General features: G+C 38.0%; 1 protein-coding gene across 3 annotated transcripts in view; it reads right to left on the reverse strand.

Moving 5' to 3' along the window:
• Positions 1-19,769, reverse strand: part of FAM13A (family with sequence similarity 13 member A) — a 342,137-nt gene that overhangs the window by 132,981 nt on the left and 189,387 nt on the right. For 2 of the 3 annotated variants that reach the window (XM_068542446.1, XM_068542445.1), the window contains exons 7-8: positions 1,634-1,797; positions 334-423 (exon numbers count right to left, since the gene is read on the reverse strand). In XM_068542446.1, the coding sequence (XP_068398547.1) occupies positions 334-423; positions 1,634-1,797 (254 nt within the window). The remainder of the gene's footprint in view (positions 1-333; positions 424-1,633; positions 1,798-19,769) is intronic. The other variant, XM_068542447.1, reaches the window with a different exon arrangement.

Here is a 19,769-nt window from a genome sequence, read left to right on the forward strand (position 1 = left end):
ACTTAGCGAAATGTCTATTTAATGATAATTATGGAATTTTTACTCACTTATCCTCTGTCTCCCCAAGTGCAAGGCATATGTCTCTCATTCTCTGAATCCCCAGCACCCAGCAAGTAAATGCCACACAACTAGATCTCAGTGACAATTAATAACTGTTGAAGGAACCAACACTGTACCAGCCTCCAAGCTCTCCTCTTCCAATCAAGCCTGCATGCTGATGGAAGATTCCTTTTCCAACATACCAACTTACCATGGCTCCCATCACCTAACCCTACCCAGCTGGAACCTTCCCTGGTTTCCTGTTACCTGTAGCAGGAAGCTAAGCTTCCCTACCTCAGTTCTCTTGCACAGAAATGCTCTTGCCTTGATCTTCGCAGGCTCTCTTCTCTCCCGCCTTCTCGTCTCAATTCAGGCTTCCCCTGCCTAAGCAAACGAAAATGGTCTTTGGGTCAGTCTATTACATTAACCTACTTGTTTCTTAACTCCCCCATTTATTAATGAGCTGAAATGGTCTTCACAGGCTTTTTGTTTGTTTGTTTTTTTCCTGTGTGTCTTGCTATTGCCTCCCTCACTAGAACACAAGGTCCATGAACTCCAGGGTCTGGTTGGCTTTGTTCACTGCTGCATCCTCTGTCCTAAAGCACTTCCTGGAAGCAGAGGTCAAGTGCTGAACATCTGTTCAGTGAGGGGCAAGCCTGAACAAGAAATAACTGCAGGCTGGCATTCGAGGTCCTCAATGGCTTGGCCTTACCCCACCTTCCCAGCCTTTTTCCCCACTGATTCCTCACATGACTTCCGTTTGGTATGTCCCAGATACACTGTACCTACTCTTGCCTCCTAACTGGGCCCATCTACAAGAGCCTTGACTTCTTTTTCTTCATATTTAAATTATCTTCATTTAAAAAATCCAGCTCGAACTCCATCTTTTCTATAAGGCAATCCAAGGTGGCAAGCTCTTTAACTGTATTATTTATATAATGTCTTAAAAATCTTTCCATTCTTTAGAGCTGTCTGTCTTATACTTGTAATGACATTTTTTAAATTATAGAAATAGGTTGTCAGTTATAATAAAAGATGAAAAACCTTTAAAAGGAAAAATTCTATATGTGAGGAGTAAGTAAGATTCAGACCCCATTTTACCTATGTTAAGAAAATTGTATGCCTTTTTCCTCAAGCATACCAAAGAAGTTTGCTTTCAGGTTTAACGCGCAACCTAAAGGTTAAAGGGCAACATTCAAAATTTGTGAGCGAGAGTTGGTTCTAGTAACAACTGTGATGTCCACTTTAATTGCAAATAATATTGACCACTGAACATACTATGAAAAGGCAACTAAAAAATAACTCTTCCAACTTTTAAGGTGAGCCTAGCACAGTCCGACTGACTAAATAATTTGTTTTAATCCATAAAATAAAATATAACAAACCAGGAATGCTTGTGTGATAAGAATGCTTCTGTGGTAAGAATTACTAGTCAGAAATTTTTCAAAAGTTACAGTAAGTTTTAAATAGTTTTACTGATCTGTATCCCGATGACCCCGGTGGTGGATACATGCAAACATACCTGCATATGCGGGCCCGTATATCAGCACAGATGATGCAATACATGATGTGTAAACAAAGGCAACAGGCTAACCTGGAGAGCAATTTGGCAGCATTAGCATCCTCTGCTGAATTCATGTCATCCCAGCAGGAATTTCTCTGACTTAGCTGCAGGCTGACCTGAGGAACGCCATCAGACAGCTCTGGTTGCGGTACCCTGTGGGCCTGAATAGATCCCTCACTCCTAGATTTTGGGATCTAAAAAATAAAATAAAATAAAGAAGAGAAGAATTTTTAAAAGTCTTTCCAATTAAGTTACTGAAGATAATTTATTCGAATTTATTAATAATCTAATGTATTAATCACACTCCAGAAAAATATCAACCGAGGTATAAAATTGAAAATGCATACAAAAATTCTTATATAGCAAAGGGCACAGTGAAGGGGAGATACCAATATTCCTGAGGGGAACTTTCAAACCATTATGGCCCATACCCCTCTCCTGGATTCTCATACAAATCTTCCCCAGGCCTAACCTCTCCTTAGAATAATTATTCTATGTAATGAGAGATTATGAGAGTATATCAGACTGCAACCTAGAAGGAGAGAAGAAATAGTCAGAAAGAGGCAGAAAAAAAAAAAAAAAGGCTGAGAACCACTGAAATAGAGAATGCCAATGTGAGAAAGGTGTCTGGAAATATTTACTACCAACAAGCAAAATACACACCAGTTGGCAAGTTTCTATTGTAATCCTCTGTTGTAGGGCAACATATGGTGTAATAAATTTTGAATTAAGGAAATAAATAGGAAAAACACAACTTTTTTACTTTTCTTCTATCTCTGGAATCATGGGCAACCCAAGTGCCAAATGAATACTGGGTGTATTGACTTTTCATATCTGAGGTCTCTCCGACCCCAGAAATACCTTCATGCTCTCTTATTTTAGGTCAGAAAAAATGAGAATACAACCAATATTCTTTTCCTAAAAATGTGTAAAAATCATGTCAGAATTTCAGGAAAGTTTCAAACCCTTGGATCAAAAGCATTCATTACACTGGAAGCTTTTTCTCATCTCTAGGACTTTTCTCTTGCTTGTCCTTTCATCTACAATGTCATGTGTTGCTCACTGGCCAATCACCAACCAAACCAAATCCTAAACTCCTTTGAGGTTGAGATAAGAATCCACTGCCCACAGAGCAATCTGGGCAAACTACCCTCAGGTCTAAATAACCTTTCCCAACTCTGAATTCCTGTAACTCACCACCACACAATCTACACTTGATTGCATGTCATCTGATACCGTAATCTTAGTTATCTCAAGTTTCTAGGTCACGTGGCCTCAACCAGATCACTCCTCCTACCTCGCCCTTCTCTTCTTCTTCTTTATATTATTTGTAACATTTTTACCAAGAAGTCTAGCAAAGTTTTGAACCCATTAATAAATACTTATTGTCAGACAAACACTCTTCAACTACAAGATATTCCCAAGACACTGACTGACCAAGAGGCTAGGATAATGGACAATTAAAAAGAGTAACACGGACAATTATGGACATAAATATTTAATAAATTCATACCACTATGAGGATTACATGAAAATAATTTAGCAAAGAGTTACATTTAACACAAAACAAACACTAAATAAAAGCTAGCTTTTATTAATATTGTTGTTATGTAAAATTTGCCCAAATCTGATGACTGCCAATTAATTGTTCAGTTGCATTTCTCTGTAGAGCATTTGTAAGCTCATGAAAATCAAAGGGAATATTTTTTAAAATTATGAAATAACTATAGCTCATAGCTATATTTGCCAAGAATACTTCTAAAAGAAATACTCAGATAAACAGCAACACAACATGAAAAGTGTAAGCATATGCTATTACATATTTCATAAAATAGACATGAAAAATCAGTAAAAACCACTGAAAAAGCAGTACGATTTCCAACTAGTTAGCTAAAAAAAATCTCACATCCACACTGATATTTGTTTTAATATTGACAGAGAACTAAGAACAGTTGTTTGGCAATATTTCATGGTGTTAAAATAATGACATGGCATTTTAGGTTCAGTGATAATTTGCGTTCTAAATCTGATTCAACAATTTATGTAAAAAAATATTCTAAGGTAAAAAAAGGTAATATGCAGCTTATTCCATCTTGCCAGTTTATATTAAAATAGACTCCATAACGCCAGAATAGAATTCACATACCAGCAACTACATCAGCTACATTTATCTAAGTGTATTTCCCAATGATTTAATTTCTATAGAAATAACAGACATGATTGTCATTAACCATTAACTTTAAAATAAAAACTCATTATTTACACCAAAGGAGTGCAAAGAATTGAGCTTGTGCACAGAATATGAAAATACTGCATGAAGTTTATGAGAACAAAATTGTTAGAAAAGAAGTGGCTCAGTAAGTCTAAGATGACTAGAACTGTGGAATACATACACATTTTTAAAAGGAATGCACAATTTTTAAAGGTGATTAATGATATCTTCTTGAAGATGTACCTTGAAGACTATACATTTTCACTATAGAGATGACGACTACAGGAAAAATTAATAGTGATAAAATTTTAAAACCTGCCGTTTTACTGATCTAATTAATTTTAGTACAAATGTATTAACTTTGAGAAAAAGGAAGAGATCACTTTCTTTAGCTGGAATTGAGCTTTTTAGGAACACAGAGTTTAAGCCTTGGCGTTATAACGTTGGTAGAGGAGTGGTTTTATTTCTGTGCTTCCAGGTGTCTATTTCGGATTGCATAGAGTTCAGTGGTGGACTTTGAGATGGTGTTCAAGGCCCCTTTCATCACAGAACTCTCTGAGGAATATGACACCAGTCGGCCAAAGCCAAGGGTACAAAGAGACATGTTATTACACTGTGGCCTTAGAGCAGGGGTTCTCACCCAGAGCCAGTTTTGTCTAGAGACATTTTCGGTTGCCATGAACAGGGGTGAGGGTATGTGATATTAGAATCTAGTGGGTAGAGGCCAGAGATGTGACTAAACATTCTATAATGCATAGGACAGCCTGCCATGAAAGAGAGTTGTCTGGTCCATCTGTCAGTACAGCTGACGCTGAGAAACCTTGCTTTAAAGGGAATGGGGAGGAGAAATCTGTATGGCGGCAGCTCCTCTCTCTATATACACTTTTCTTCTGGTTGCATCCTCCCTTTTTGTCATTGGCATGTAAACGTATAACAGGCCAACATCAGCTCTGAGTTTAGCAGGAATGGGCCAAGAAGGCCCAGCAGGCCTGCCTTGTCTACACAAGAGTTGCTAGTGACTCCATGAGGTTCAGCCAAGCTCTGTGGGGCAAGAATTTACTGTAATAAAAATAAAAACCTTACTGTAACAAATGGAGTGAATGTCCTTAGAGAGACCCATCTGCAGCCTCATAATGTGTGGCCACGGTAGGAAAACGGCCAAGGGTTTGGGATACGGACTGGGGTAGGCAGCTTTCTCTTTCTGCTGGAGATATGCAGGAGTTCACACCACACTTTGCTCCTTTATTTTAGTGATCTTCATGACAACTTTTGGACTTGAAGGTGAAAACTATAAAAGCCCCCCAACCATCTGTGAAAAACATTTTGCTAAGAATTCTGCCATTGGCTGTTTGAGATAAGGATCTATGCACATGCTGTGTGATTTATGTGTATAACTCATAAATACTAGCAATCCAAGGAATCTTAAAGCACATTCCGTGCATGTATTTGCAGGTATGGAAGAGTCTAAGAAGTAATTTGAGATACTTCAGTATTTGAGATGCCAGAGGAAGAGAAACAAAAGAATAATCTTTGAAAATGTAAAATTAGGAAATATTCTCTTAGATACTGTTGCTGTTACTGTTAGGAACAAACATTTAGTGAGTGAGCATCTACTCTGTGCTAGCACAGTTCCAAGAGATTTACATAAATTAACCCATTTAATTCTTACAACAACCTGAAGAGGCAGGGATTACTATTATTAGCATTTCACAGCTGAGGAAACGGAGGCATAGCTCGAGTTGTCTGTCCAGTGAGGAAGTGGCAGAGACACAGTTACACCCCAGGGAGCCAGACCACAGAACCTGTGATTACCACTACTCTCTATAGTTGGTCATATGTTAAACGTTAGAATTGCAAGAAGAAAAGGCAGTTTTGGATAAAAGTCACATTATATCCCATAATGCAACCCATTTTCTTCTTTTTGGGGGGGCATTAGTAATTAAAACTTTCTTTAAATTTATCTCTCTGGCATCCACTGAACCATTCTAGCAATATAATTTTAGGGGGAAGAAATTGGGTATGAGGAAACTATATGGGAAATGTGTTCATTGTATTTTTATTTATAATAGGCCCAAAATGTAACTATTCTAAATAGCCAAATTACTATAAGGTAATTATGGCACATGTATGTGATGAAAGAATATTCAGCCATTAAAATATCTACAAAGTTTTTAACAGGACTGTGAAATAATTTTATGATATATAATATAGAATGAGCTCAGTTAGCAAATATAAATGTACAGACATAGTTATACACACACACACATATATATATATGTATATATCTCCAATAATGCTTGGAACATCACCATACTTGAAATATACATGAAACAAACTCATGGTTACCAAAGGGGAAAGGTAGGGATAAATTAGGACTTTGGGGTTAACATACACACACTACTATATATAAAATAGATAACCAAAAAAGACCTGCTGTATGAAACAGGGAACTCAATATTTTGTAATAACCTATAAGGGAAAAGAATCTGAAAAAGAATATATATACATTATATATATGTTTATATCTGAATCACTTTGCTGTACACCTGAAACTAACACAACATTGTAAATCAACTGTACTTCAATTTAAAAAAATTAAAAATAAAAAATAAAACATACATGAATAAATTTCAAAGGCCAAAAATCAAATTCTGCCACAGTCAACACTATAAAGGTTTTAACAAGGTCTCATCTTTAAAAACTGAACAAAGAGTCCAGCACTTGAAAAACATGCTTGTGATACCAGACTCTGATTTACCCTGATACAATGATCTGACTAAAAATAAAAGACATAAGGAAATAAGACATAAAGAAAATAACGTGTGCCTTAGTATTTATCCATATAAATCTGTCACTGCGAGGGCACAACCGTGCCCTCTGTCCCATGGGCAAGTGTTGGGTAGGAGCTGTCTGCCCTGCAGGACTGAAACAGAAGAATGGCGGGTGAGTCAGAAGCAGGAGGGACTCAGTTTACTGGACGGGGACCAATCTCTCTGAAATTCGTAGCTCCCTTTCCTTTGTGTAGGTGAATGTTTCCTGATTATTATAAGAATCTTCCTGGAAAAGTGATGTGCATGTGAATCAACTGCAGGAAAATTTATAACAGTAATTTAGCATACTATTATGAAATAGTATTGTTAATACATAATTTTTAAAAGTTTAAGCAAAACAAACTTTAATGTTTTGGTCTTAGGAGTCACCCTAACCACCGGCCAGGTGCTGTGCTTGCATTCTGAAATGACAAAAACTGTAAGTCTGTTCTTTTCATCATCAGGTACTTTGGGAGAAGATTAGAACAGGGCAGAAAATTATATTCAAGGCTCAATGATGAAGGAAAATTGTGATAGCAGGATGAAAGCAGAAAAGTTAATGTTTAACATTTAGACTTTCTAAATAAAGTTCACTAGACCTCCTCAATATCCTTGACCTTTTCTGTCTTCCATTTGTCACTTGTATGGAAGAGGACAAAGCCTCTTGCTTTTTCTTCATGTTCATTAAACTCAGCATCTTCATAAAAAGAAATGGTGAGATAACTAAGTACCAGAAAATAGATGTTTAGCTCTAATTTTTTTTTTTTTTAAAGAAGACAGGCATTTCTAGCTTAAAATATTAAAAAAAAAAACCTCTCTAAGTTAGAAAAAATTGAAATAAGAAAAATTTTAAAAAGGCCTTTGTTTTTGCTCAAAAATCTTTACATTTTGCTTTTCAAAAGTGAGGCTTGTTTACTAAATGGCAGCAATCAATTCTCCTGATAAATAACTTGGCCAGTCTATTATGTGCCAGCTACAGTGCTAGCTAGTTAATGTCCCAGTGGTTTTTTTTTTTTTTTTTGAGCAAGTTATTAACATGCTTTAGGAAATTAGTTATAACTAATTAAAATCTCATCTTGATCTAAATTTTAGACTGGATCTGTACTTAGCATAAAATCATTTTAACTAAGTTTGTTAGAAAACTTACTCACAGGTGAAAAGACAAAAATTTCACAATTAAAAAAAAAGTTTATCTTGAAATATAGTAGATCAGATTAATTATGGTTTCACAGTGTGGCTCAAGCAAGTAACAAACCTCTTAGCATTTGACTTTCCTCAACTCTTTCCTTCTCACCTCCTCACTCCTCTGCAAAAGCTAAATGCCATCACAGCAGAAATTTCTGTCTGTTTTGTTAACTGCTGTAGCCCTGCCTCCTAGAGCTGTACCTAGCAAAATAGTAGGGGACCATTAAATGTTCCTATAATGAATAAATGAACAAATGAATAACCGAACAAACTAACTGATAGTATCTACCTTCCTTTCAGAAATATTGATGCCATGAAGCACATTAATTCCATTGTGTAAGCATTATTCTTATTCTAAAAGCTTCATCTATATTCAGTTTCAAAATCTATAAGTCAGTTTAAAAAAATAGCTAAGGTACAGAAATGGGAAGAATCTGAATTTACAGAGCATAGGGATTATTAACGCAAGATCAGGGGCTGGAACCTGTCAGTACATTTACTTGGACTAAGTGGCCCCATGGTAGAGCCATCTGTCCTGGGACTTAGGCTCAAGTAAGTCTCAGCTTTTAGAAGCTGCTCATAGATAAATCTGTACATGACAGTAAGGTGAGGCCTCTTATTAACATCAACACAGTTCCATCTGCTATTTTACAAAGTCACTTGTTCAAGTTCCTGACTTCAGGTCTTTCATCAGAAAACAATTCAGGCCAAAAGTAACTGTGTAAACTGAGCAGTTTAGAAATTTAAATATAAGATTTCTACAGATTTTCATTCTATTAATAATATAAAAATTTGCTTTGAAAATTTTGATCATTTATCTCTGATGATCAAAACCAATGATCAATCAATGGGAATGTTTGCCATCCAATCCCAAATGCAATCCTTTGGCCTCAAAAGTTCTTGCTAACTTAGAGGACAGGATTACACAGGGTGATGGGGCCTTAAAACAAGATGTTCTCTGGAAGCTTGTTCCAAAGGGACACTACTGACGCTAGCTGGAATGCCGTAAGCAGTGCTTCTTACCCAGAGGTGCACACTGGAACATCCTTTGGAGATTTAAAAAAAGTGGTACACTTGCTAAAATTCATCCCATCACCTCACTTCCCATTCCCAGGGAATATATCTGAGTTGCATCCTGGGCAGGTGAATTTTTAAAAAATCCTTAGAATAATGTGTGCTGCTGATTCAGAGTTTAAAAATTTGTCAAGTAAATAATTTCTCTTTGAGCTTTTTAAAAATTAGCGTTAAGGTGAAAAAATAAACTAAACATTAAATAACTGAATTGCTTGATCACAGCTGGTCATGTTTATGCAAGAAAAACTAGGCGGAAAATTCAGAAATTAAATGATTATTTTAGAACCACTCAGCTTTAGAGTTCACGAGAGGCCTACTCCAATCCTTGCATCTCAGAAGTGAAATCCAGGGGCCCAGAGAACTGACATGATTTGTCCAGAGTTGTCCAGAGAGTGGGAAACTTGGCTTTTAAAATCCCCTTCTCCTGACCAAAGTGAAGGCGAGAAGTAAAGTAATAAACTGTAAAATCCAGGGCAAACTAACAATTAATGGTAGTGCAGGGCAACAACACACCTCCTGTGGCCTGGAAGGAAAGCAGATGGCAACACCTAGGCTGGGAGGCCCGCACTGCGGCCATGCGGGGCTGTAAGCTGAAGCGTCCTAGGTCTATGGTGACCTCGTAGAGCCTCATTACCAGTCCTGGCCTGACTTACAGGTTTTGTTCATTTGAAGGAAATATATTTCTATCTTGTTTAAGCCAATGTTGTTTGAGGTTTATTTATACGCAAGAACACCTAATCCAAACTGATGTGAGATTTTGCTCAAATGCTGTCTTATCAGTGAAGCCTTCTCTGTCACTACAGAATAAATAGCAAAATTCTCCCTTATGCCCCACTCCCCATTTGCTTGACTCTGCTTTATTTATTTCCATTGCACCCAATACCGTCAAACATACTGTATATCTACTTATGTGTATTTATTTGTTGTCTTTTCCCCCTAACCAGATGTAAGTTCCACGAGGGCAGGAACTTCGGTTTGTGTTGCAAACACTGTGGGATGGCGGGAGGGTGAAGGAAGGGCATGCCTCACTCTTAAAGGGAAATCCAACTGCTTACTTTTGTTGGTCAAAGTTTAGTCACATGGTGACACACAGCTGCCCGGGAAGTTAGGGAAAGTGGTCTTATAGCTGTGCATCCATGTACGCAGCCAAGGAAGAGAAGGAGACTAGATCTCGGGAGGCCACTAGCAGTCTTGACCACAGACCTAAAGAAATAAAGGAGTGTCTCAGAAGAATGTCTCGGGAGGAGCATTCCAGCTGGAGAGCTGTGCAGAGGTCCTGAGGAGGAAGCATGATTTCCAAGTCTGAGGAACAGCAAGGAGGCCACTGTGGCTGGCTGGAGACAAATGAGTGAGAACAGTGGCAGGAGGGGAGGTCACTGAAGTAGCAGAGGGCCCGGATCACGGAGACCTACAGGCATTTTAAGGACGTTGCCTTTTACCCTGGGCGGGGGTGGGGGGGTACTTTTAGAAGGTGTTAAACAGAGAAGAAACATGCCTGACTTTCATTTTGAAAGGATCCTTACTGCTACAGAGAGAAAACTGTTGAAGGGTCAGAGTGATTAAAGGAGACCAACTAGGAAGTAACTGCGATGCTCGTGGGCTTGGATCAGGGAAACGTTGAGATGAGACCAGATTCCGTATATATTTTGAAGGTGGAGTCAACAGGGTTTGCTGAGGCACTGGACAGGAGGGAGGAGTCAAGGATGACTCCAAAGATTTTGGCCTGAGCGCTGAAAGAATGAACTGTCATCATGGAGTTGGAAAAGACAGCAGGAGGTACAGATTTTGGCGGGTAAATCAGGAGTTTATTGCTCTGGACATGCTAAATTTGAGATGCACATAAGACAGACAAGTGGAGCTGTCATGTAGACAGTTGGCTATAGGAGTTGGAGTTGAGAGGCGTGAACTGAAAAATACAAATTTGCAAGTCATCTATATGTAGATGGTATTTAAAAACCAAGTAATTGGAAGAGATCACCTAGGGCGTGAATCTAGATAGAGAAGGGAAGAGGATTAAGAACTAATCCCCAGAGCACTCAAGGTTAGAGAGGGAAGACTCAGCGTGACTGAGGAGTGGACAATTAGGTAGAGGGAAAAACCAAGAGAGTGTACTGAAAGGCAAGGGGAAAGGGTTTCAACAAGGAAGGAATAAATACAGTTACCATATAACCCAGCAATCCCAAAACATGTGTCCACATAAAGACTTGTACATGAGTGTTCATAGCAGCATTATTCATTATAGCCAAAGACTGGAAACAACTCAAATGTCCATCAACCGATGAATGGATAAGTAAAATGTGTATATCCATACAATGGAATATTATTCAGTGATAAAAAGGAATGAAGCACTGATTCAACAGAGATGAATCTTGAAAACATTACACTGCATGAAAGAAGGCAGACACAATGGAAACATACTGTATTATTCCATTTATATAAAATGTCCAGAACACATACATCTACAAAGACAAAAAGGAAATCATTGGCTACCAGGGACTGAGTGACGGGAAGTGACTGCAAATGAGTATGGGGTTTCTTTCTGGGGTGATGAAATGTTTGGGAATTAGATAGTGATGATGGTTGCACAACTATGTGAATATACTAAAAATCATTGAATTGTAATTTTAAAGGAGTGAATTTTATGGTATACAAATTATATCTCAATAAAGCTTTTTAAAAAAAGATGGAGTGACGCAGTGTGTCAAATGCTGCCGACAGGGTGAATAAGATGAAAATTAAGACCTGACCACTGATTGTGGCAAAGTGGCATCATTTGACAAAAACTGTTTCACTCTGTAGTAGGATGCATTAGAGTGGTCCCAAAGAGAATAGAGAAGAAGAAGTGAAACAGCAAGCTTATATAATTCATTGAGGAGTTCTGTTGTAAGGAATAGCAGAGGAAATGGGTGAAGGCTAACCGTGGCTGTAGACGGGGGGTGTTGTAGTCAAGGGAGAGGTTGTTTTGTTTTGTTTTGTTTTTTCTGGTAAGATGGGAAATATAGTATATTTCTATGTTAATGGGACTGGTTCAGTGGACAGACAAAAAAAACCCCTGATGACCCAGGAGAGAAGGAAGGGGTAGAGAATTCAGGGAGCAAAGTTCTTGCGGGGGTCAGAGGGTATGGGACCTTGTCCACAGTGGAAGGCTTCTCTGGGAGAGGAGCAAACACAGCACATCTCCTGTGACTGGAAAGAAGGAGAGAACATGGCACAGGGGCAGATACTGGATGAATGTGTGGAGAGTCTCTCTGGATGTTCTTAGTCAAATGAAAGTCAGGTCATGAAGGTTGCAAAGGGGGATGTTGGAGGTTAAGGACCAAGGAAATGGTATGAAACAGAGTTTAAAAGAGAGGAAAGAGTGAAAAAACTGAGGAGAGTGGTAGGACTGCCAGCAAAATGAGGGACCATTTGAGGATGGTAGTCACACATTTAAAGTGAGACATCAAGCCCAAAGTTAGCAGATGGAAGGAAATAAGAAGGATCAGGGTAGAATTAAACCAGAGACTAAAAAGATAACTGAAAAGATCAATGAAACTAAGAGGTAGATTTTGGAAAAGATAAGCAAAACAGACAAACTTTTAGCTAGACTCACAAAGAAAAAAAGAGAGAGGATTCAAATAAACAGAAGTGAAAGAGGAGATCTTACAACTGATACCACAGAAATACAAATGGTCATAAGAGACTACTAGGAAAAATTATATGCCAACAAATTGGATAACCTAGAAGAAATAGGTAAATTCCTAGAAACATACAATCTACCAAGATTGAATCACAAAGAAACAGGAAGTCTGAAGAGACCAGTTACTAGTAAAGAGATTGTTCAGAGGATTTTGATTACTGATTCAAACAAAAGTCCAGGACCAGATGGTTTCACTGGTGAATTCTACTAAACATTTAAACAATTAATACCAAACCTTCTCAAACTCTTACAAAGAATAAAAGAGGAGCCAACACTTCCAAGTTCATTTTACAAGAACAGCAAACCCTGATACCAAAATCAGACAAGAACACTACAAGAAAAGAAAATTACAGGCCAATATCCTTAATGAACATACATGTAAAAATTCTCAACAAAGTATTAGCAACAATACATTAAATTCAACAATACATTAAAAGGATCATACACCATGATCAAATGGGATTTATTCCATGGATGCAGTGATGGTTCAACATCAGCAAATCAATCAATGTGATACACTATATTAACAAAATGAAGGACAAAAATCATATAATATTCTCAATAAAGAAAAAGCATTTGTCAAAAATTCAACATATATTCATGACAAAAACTCTCAACAAAATGGGTATAGAGAGAATGCACTTCAACATAATAAAGGCTATATATGACAAGCCCACAGCTAACACCATATTCAACACTGAAAAGCTGAAAGTTTTTCCTCTGAGATCAGGAATAAGACAATGATGCCCACTCTTGTGACTTTTATTCAACACAGGGCTGGAAGTCCTAGCCAGAGCAATTAGACAAGAAAAAAAGTTAAAAGTATCCAAATCAGACAGAAAGAGTAAAATTGTCTCTGTTTGAAAATGACATGATCTTGCGGATAGAAAACCCGTAAGACACCACAAAAAAAACTATTAAAATGAATGGATTCAGTAAAGTTGCAGGGTACAAAATCAATATACAAAAATCTGTTGTGTTTCTATAACTAATAATAAACTATCAGAGAAATTAAGAAAACAATTCCATTTATAACTTCATCAAAAGAATAAAATATCTAGGAATAAATTTAACCAAGGAAGTGAAAGATCTGTACACTGGAAATTACAAGACAGTAATGAAAGGAACTGAAGAAGAAAAAAATAAATGGAAAGATATTTCTTGCTCATGGATCGGAAGAATTAATATTGTTAAAATTTCTATACTACCCAAAGCAATCTATAGATTCAATGCAATTATTATCAAAATTTCACTGGCATTTTCCACAGAAATAGAACATATAGTCCCAAAATATTTATGAAAACACAAAAGACTCCAAAATAGCCAAAGCAATCTTGAGAAAGAAGAACAAAGCTGGAGGCACCACACTTCCTGATCTCAAACTACATTACAAAACTATAGTAAACAAAACAGTATGGTATTGGCATAAAAACAGACTCAGAGATCAATGGAACAGAATAGAGAGCTCAGAAATAAACCCATGCATATCTAGTCAATTAACTTACAACAAAGGAGACAAGAATATACAATGGGAAAAGAAAAATATCTTCAATAGGTGGTGTTGGGAAAACCAAACAGCCACATGGAAAAGAAAGAAACTGGACCACTACCTTACACCATACACAAAAATAAATTCAAAACAGGTCAAAGAGTTGAATGTAAGACCTGAAACCATAAAACTCCCAGAAGAAAACACCTTAAGGTGTTAAGCACCTTAACATCAGTCTTGAAAATGGTTTTTGGATTTGACATCAAAAGCAAAGGCAACAAAAGGAAAAATAGACAACTAGGACTATATCAACCTAAAAAGCTTCTGAACAGCACAGAAAACCAACAAAATAAAAAAGTAACCTACTGAATAGGAAAAATATTTGCAAATCATGTATCTGATAAAGCATTAATATCCAAAATATATAAAGAACTCATACAACTCAATAGAAAAAAAGTCCAAATAGAAAATGGGCAGAGGATCTGCATTTTTCCAAAGATGGTCAACAGGTACATGAAAAGGTGTTCAACATGAATAACCATCAGGGAAATACAAATCAAAATCACAATTGAGATATCATCTCACATCTGTTAGAATGGCTATCATCAAAAAACAAGAAACAAGTGTTGCCAAGGATTTGGAGAAAAGGGAACCCTTGTGCACTGTTGGTGGGAATGTAAATTGGTGCAACCACTATGGAAAACAGTATGGAGGTTCCTCAAAACATTAAAAATAGAATTACTATATGATCCAGCAATTCCACTGCTGAGTATTTATCCAAAGAGAATGAAATCACTGTCTCAAAAAGACATCTGCAAACCCATGTTCACTGTAGCATTATTTACAATAGTTAAGACATGGAAACAATCTAAGTGTCCAAAGACAAATAAATGCAGAAATAAAATGTGATATATACATATATATATATATACACACACATATATATATATACACACACACAATGAAAGCTATTCAGCCATAGAAAAGGAAATCCTGCCATTTGCACCAACATGGATGGACCTTGAGAGCATTATGCTAAGTGAAATCGATCAGACAGAGAAAGACAAGTACTGTATGATCTCATTTACATGTGGAATCTAAAAAAAAAAGTGAACCCACAGATATAGAGAACAGACAGGTGGTTGTCAGAGGCAGGGGGTAGGAGGTGGGTGAAGTAGGTAAAATTGATGGAGGTGGTCGAAAGATACAAACTTCCAGGTATACCATAAGTAAGTCCTAAGGATGTAATGTACAACATGGTGACTACTGTTAATAATACTGTATTGTATGTTTGAATGTTGCTAAAAAGTAGATTTTAAAAGTTTTCATCATAAGAAATTTAAAAAAAACTGTAACTGTGTGATGACTGGATGTTAATTAAACTTATTGTGGTAATCATCTCACAACATATACAGGTGACCCCTGAATAATGCAGAGGTTACGGATGCTGATGAAAATTCGAGTTTAACTTTACTGTGGGCCCTCCATATCTGTGGTTCTACATTAGCAATTTGACCCATGTAGTACTGTAGTACGTATTTACTGAAAAAAATCTACATATAAGTGAACCTGAGCAGTTCAAACTTGTGCTGATCAAGTGTCAAACTGCATATCTCTCAAATCATTGTGTTGTACACCTAAAACTAATAACAGTGTTATATGTCAACTGTATCTCAACAAAAAAATAAAGTGAGGTATCAGTGTAGTGTTGTGGGTTTCTCCAGCTCCATTCAGCTGCTGGGGTAGGCAAGGAGTAAGTAGCATGTTGGTTTTAGAGAGGGCTGAGATTTTAAGGTAGCAGATATTAGCTTCTTTATTCCTGTGTTGTAAATGCTTGTTTACCTGCCGTCAGCCTCATTAGCTTGAGTGATGCCCGAGTATATGTCTTTCTCATTGTTGTCTCCCCTGCCTGTAACTCTTAGACATATAAGAGGTGATTAATAAATGTTTAATATAATACTTCCTTTCTGAAAACATATTTAGGAATTACTGTGTTGGTTATGCTCCTTCCCCAAAATATAGCCGATGAATCAAACGAGATGATTTACTTATAAATTACTTAAGACTACAGTCAGTTTTCCCCTACCAGTTCTTTATATTTAAATGGAAAAAATTAATATTTTCAGAAAGTAGTTATATTCCCTTTTCTGAGAACTAATCAAATGAGTTCATCAAAGTGTTAATCAAACATGAAAACGTCCTTTGATAATGTCATGGGTGAATTTTAAAAAATATTATCTTAATCTTCTAAGCACAAATATGGGGAGGGGGGGCAGTGTAACGCAGCCTAGGTTTCTCCCAAAGATGAGAGTTAACTCCTCGGGGAAAGATAAGTATTGGGTTGGCCAAAAAGTTCGTTTGGGTTTTCCATAGGATGTGATGGAAAAACACGAACGAACTTTTTGGCCAACCCAATATTTGCAGGATTCCTCGTTGTAAGACTTCTCATACTGTCCAGAAATAGTTGAGCTTCTTCCTCTGCAAAACTTCTAGTACCATTCTTTCTTCCATGTCTGTGAACGGTAACCACCACTATTATCTCGTGATCTGTTTGTGTTTCTGTGATAAATTGGTAAGTAAAGGTACATTTTTCAGGGGAGGGAAAAGCACCTCCCACATCAAAACGGGAAACTAAGATCCCACATGCTACGTGGTGCAGCCAAAAACAAAAAACAAAACAAAACGAAACAAAAAACAGTGACGGAATACTGCTTTAAGGCTCCTTCTGAAGGTGCTGTTTTGGTGAGCAGGGCAGCACATTTCAGCCTGCATCTGTTTGTCAATGTGTGTTGTGAGCATGACTGCCAAAAAATGATTAAAGGGATAAAAAAATGCTATTTGTAGTCCAAGCTTTCTTTTAACATAGTTCTTACCATAAACAAGGAAAGCTGATGTAATGTTTTGCACTCCTTTTGCCAAACTCTGAAACTAACGAACCCTCGGCCACAAAGCCACCTGGGAATTACAAGATCTGGAGTCAGTGGGGTCTCTTTCATTTTGGAGGAAGTCTCCATTAGGGCACTGCTCAATGTAACAAACTACGAGGCGTTACTAGGTTGTTTGGTTTTGGTAAAATACCCATTCTCAATAGGGTAAAAGCCATTTTCAGGCTTCCCTGGTGGCTCAGTGGTTAAGAATCCGCCTGCCAATGCAGGGGACACGGGTTCCAGCCCTGGTCCGGGAAGATCCCACATGCCGCAGAGCAACTAAGCCCGTGCGCCACAACTACTGAGCCTGCGCTCTAGAGTCCATGAGCTACAACTACTGAGCCCACGTGCCACAACTACTGAAGCCCGCGTGCCTAGAGTCCGTGCTCCGCAACAAGAGAAGCCACTGCAATGAGAAACCCGTGCACCGCAATGAAGAGTAGCCCCTGCTCACCACAACTAGAGAAAGCCTGCGTGCAGCAACGAAGACCCAACGCAGTCAAAAATAAATAAATAAATAAATTTTAAAAAATAGAGTAAAAGCCATTTTCATTGTCATAAATATAAGTGAGTATTTTATAACATATTCATTTCTGGGAAGAAACTGGCTTTGAACTCTACGTATTTCTTCCTATTGCTTGCTGCACGATTTTGGGCAAGTCTTCTAACTTCTCTAAAGCTGCACTGTCTCATCTGTATAATTAAAAACCTACACCTCATAAGACGTGATGGAAATTAAATGAGATAATTCATGTTCCATTAGCGCCGGGAATAGAATAAACATATAATAAATGATAGAAGTGAGAGCTATTAATTTTAACAATAAACAAACATAATAAAGGACTGCAGAACTTGGGACAACATGTCACTATTACCAAATTAACTTAGTGATTTAATCTTAGACAGCATTCTTCAAATTTGACAACAGTGTAATTCAATGATCATTTATTGAACAATTATGACATGCTGGGCCTCAGGCTAAGTCCTGGTATCATTAGTGATGCAGGCTGCCGTCTTACAGAAGTGGAGAGTCTAGTAGGGAGACAGACGCACAGACTCCTACCTCCTGCAGCAACTGTTGGGTGTTTACTGAACAGTAGGCATAATATTTAAGCACTGCATATATATTTTCTCATTTTCAATTAAAAACAACCCTATGAAATAGGTATTATGATTCTCATTTTATCAATGTGAGAACAGAGACACAGAGAACTTAAACTAGCCCAAGGTCACCTAGCTGTTAAGTGACGAATCTAGGATTTGAATTTCTGGCAATCTCACGAAGGAGCCAGCAGCTTTAACTTTATGCCAGCTTGCCTCTTATGTTTTAAAAAACATTCAATAGCAACAGACATTTACTGAGCATTTACCACCTGTAAGGCATGAGGGAGAATAAATCGGACCTGATTTCTGCACCGTGGCGCTTGCGATACAGTAGGGAAGACAAATGTTCATCACCTAACTACATAAATATATACATACGAACTGTGATAAATGCTAGAAAAAAATTGTAAGTGTTAAGTAAAGAATGTGTAACGTATGCAATGCTATTTGCGAATATATACAGGGCACACAGTTAATTCTGAATGAGGCAGATAGAGGAGAGGAGGGAAGGGCTTTCACAAGATAATAAGAACAGGAAGAAAGGTACAAAATAAGAAAGCTGACATGACTGGGTACAGAGGGACTAGAGAGACGGGGGCAAGGGCTGAGGCTGAAGGACGGGGCTGGAGTCACACTGTTGAAGGCATGTGTACTGCGCTAAAGAGTCTGACTTCTATTCAGTATTCAGCAGTGAACAAAGCGTTCTATAATACTCCGGCTACAGTGGTGGAGGAAAGGCTAGGGTGATACTAACACAGTTTTGGACTGAAACTCCCCCAGACACTAACCTTTATTGATAATAGAATGCCCTAGATTACATTCATACCTTTTTCACTTTCTAACTTTGATACTCAGTAAACAGAGCATGTGGAATGGACGATTTTGGGTTGCCTTCCCAGCGCTCATATCCCTCCTCGTCCTCTGCCAATGTCCCCAGTTTCTATTGGGGTGCCATGGGGGTCCCAAGGTGACGTCTCTCCTGGCTCAGGGGTGAATCATGTGACCTCGCCTGAGCCAATTAGTACACTCCTATCTCCCAGCCACACTCCTATCTCCCAGCCACAGTAATTGGTTCAGGAAGGCGACTCTCAGGAATTCTCCTGGGAATGCTAGGACAAAAGGTCCTCTCATTTCAGTGAACATGGTAGTGTTAGGAGAGAATTCTCTATAGGTCTCTTATGTTCCTGCATGTCTTAAACAGAAGCACTCACTGCCTTTGTTCTGGATTATCTTTTCAAAACGTCTGTATAGTGAACTGTCACGGAAGATTAGATAGATTTTGCATCTGGAGCAAAGGCTGGTTTCCTTATAGCCTTGGAAGACAGAGAGAGCTTCTCCCACTGGAGCAAAGGGCAGTCATGCTTACTGCCTGTTACAAAAGAGTCAGGTTCCCTAAATTCAGAATACCTCTCTGGTAGCACAACTGACTGCTAAGGTATCAACTGAACCTCTCTGCATCACTGTGTGGGAACTGGGGTTTACGTAACCAGCATGAAAAAATGCTGGCTATTGCTACTGCTGGGAGTAAGAAAGTGTCCTTCATCTCAGACCTAGGAGTCTCGTGTCTTCTAGTAGCATCTGTGAAACTGGCAGATTAACTTGTCAGCTTGCAGAAAGGGTGAAATCTCAGACCCTCACAGTTCTCAGTTGGTAGCATATAGCCCTGGAAGCCATTGGCAGCCATCT

Source organism: Eschrichtius robustus, chromosome 4 (genome assembly GCF_028021215.1).
Source record: "Eschrichtius robustus isolate mEscRob2 chromosome 4, mEscRob2.pri, whole genome shotgun sequence".
Lineage (NCBI taxonomy): Eukaryota > Metazoa > Chordata > Mammalia > Artiodactyla > Eschrichtiidae > Eschrichtius > Eschrichtius robustus.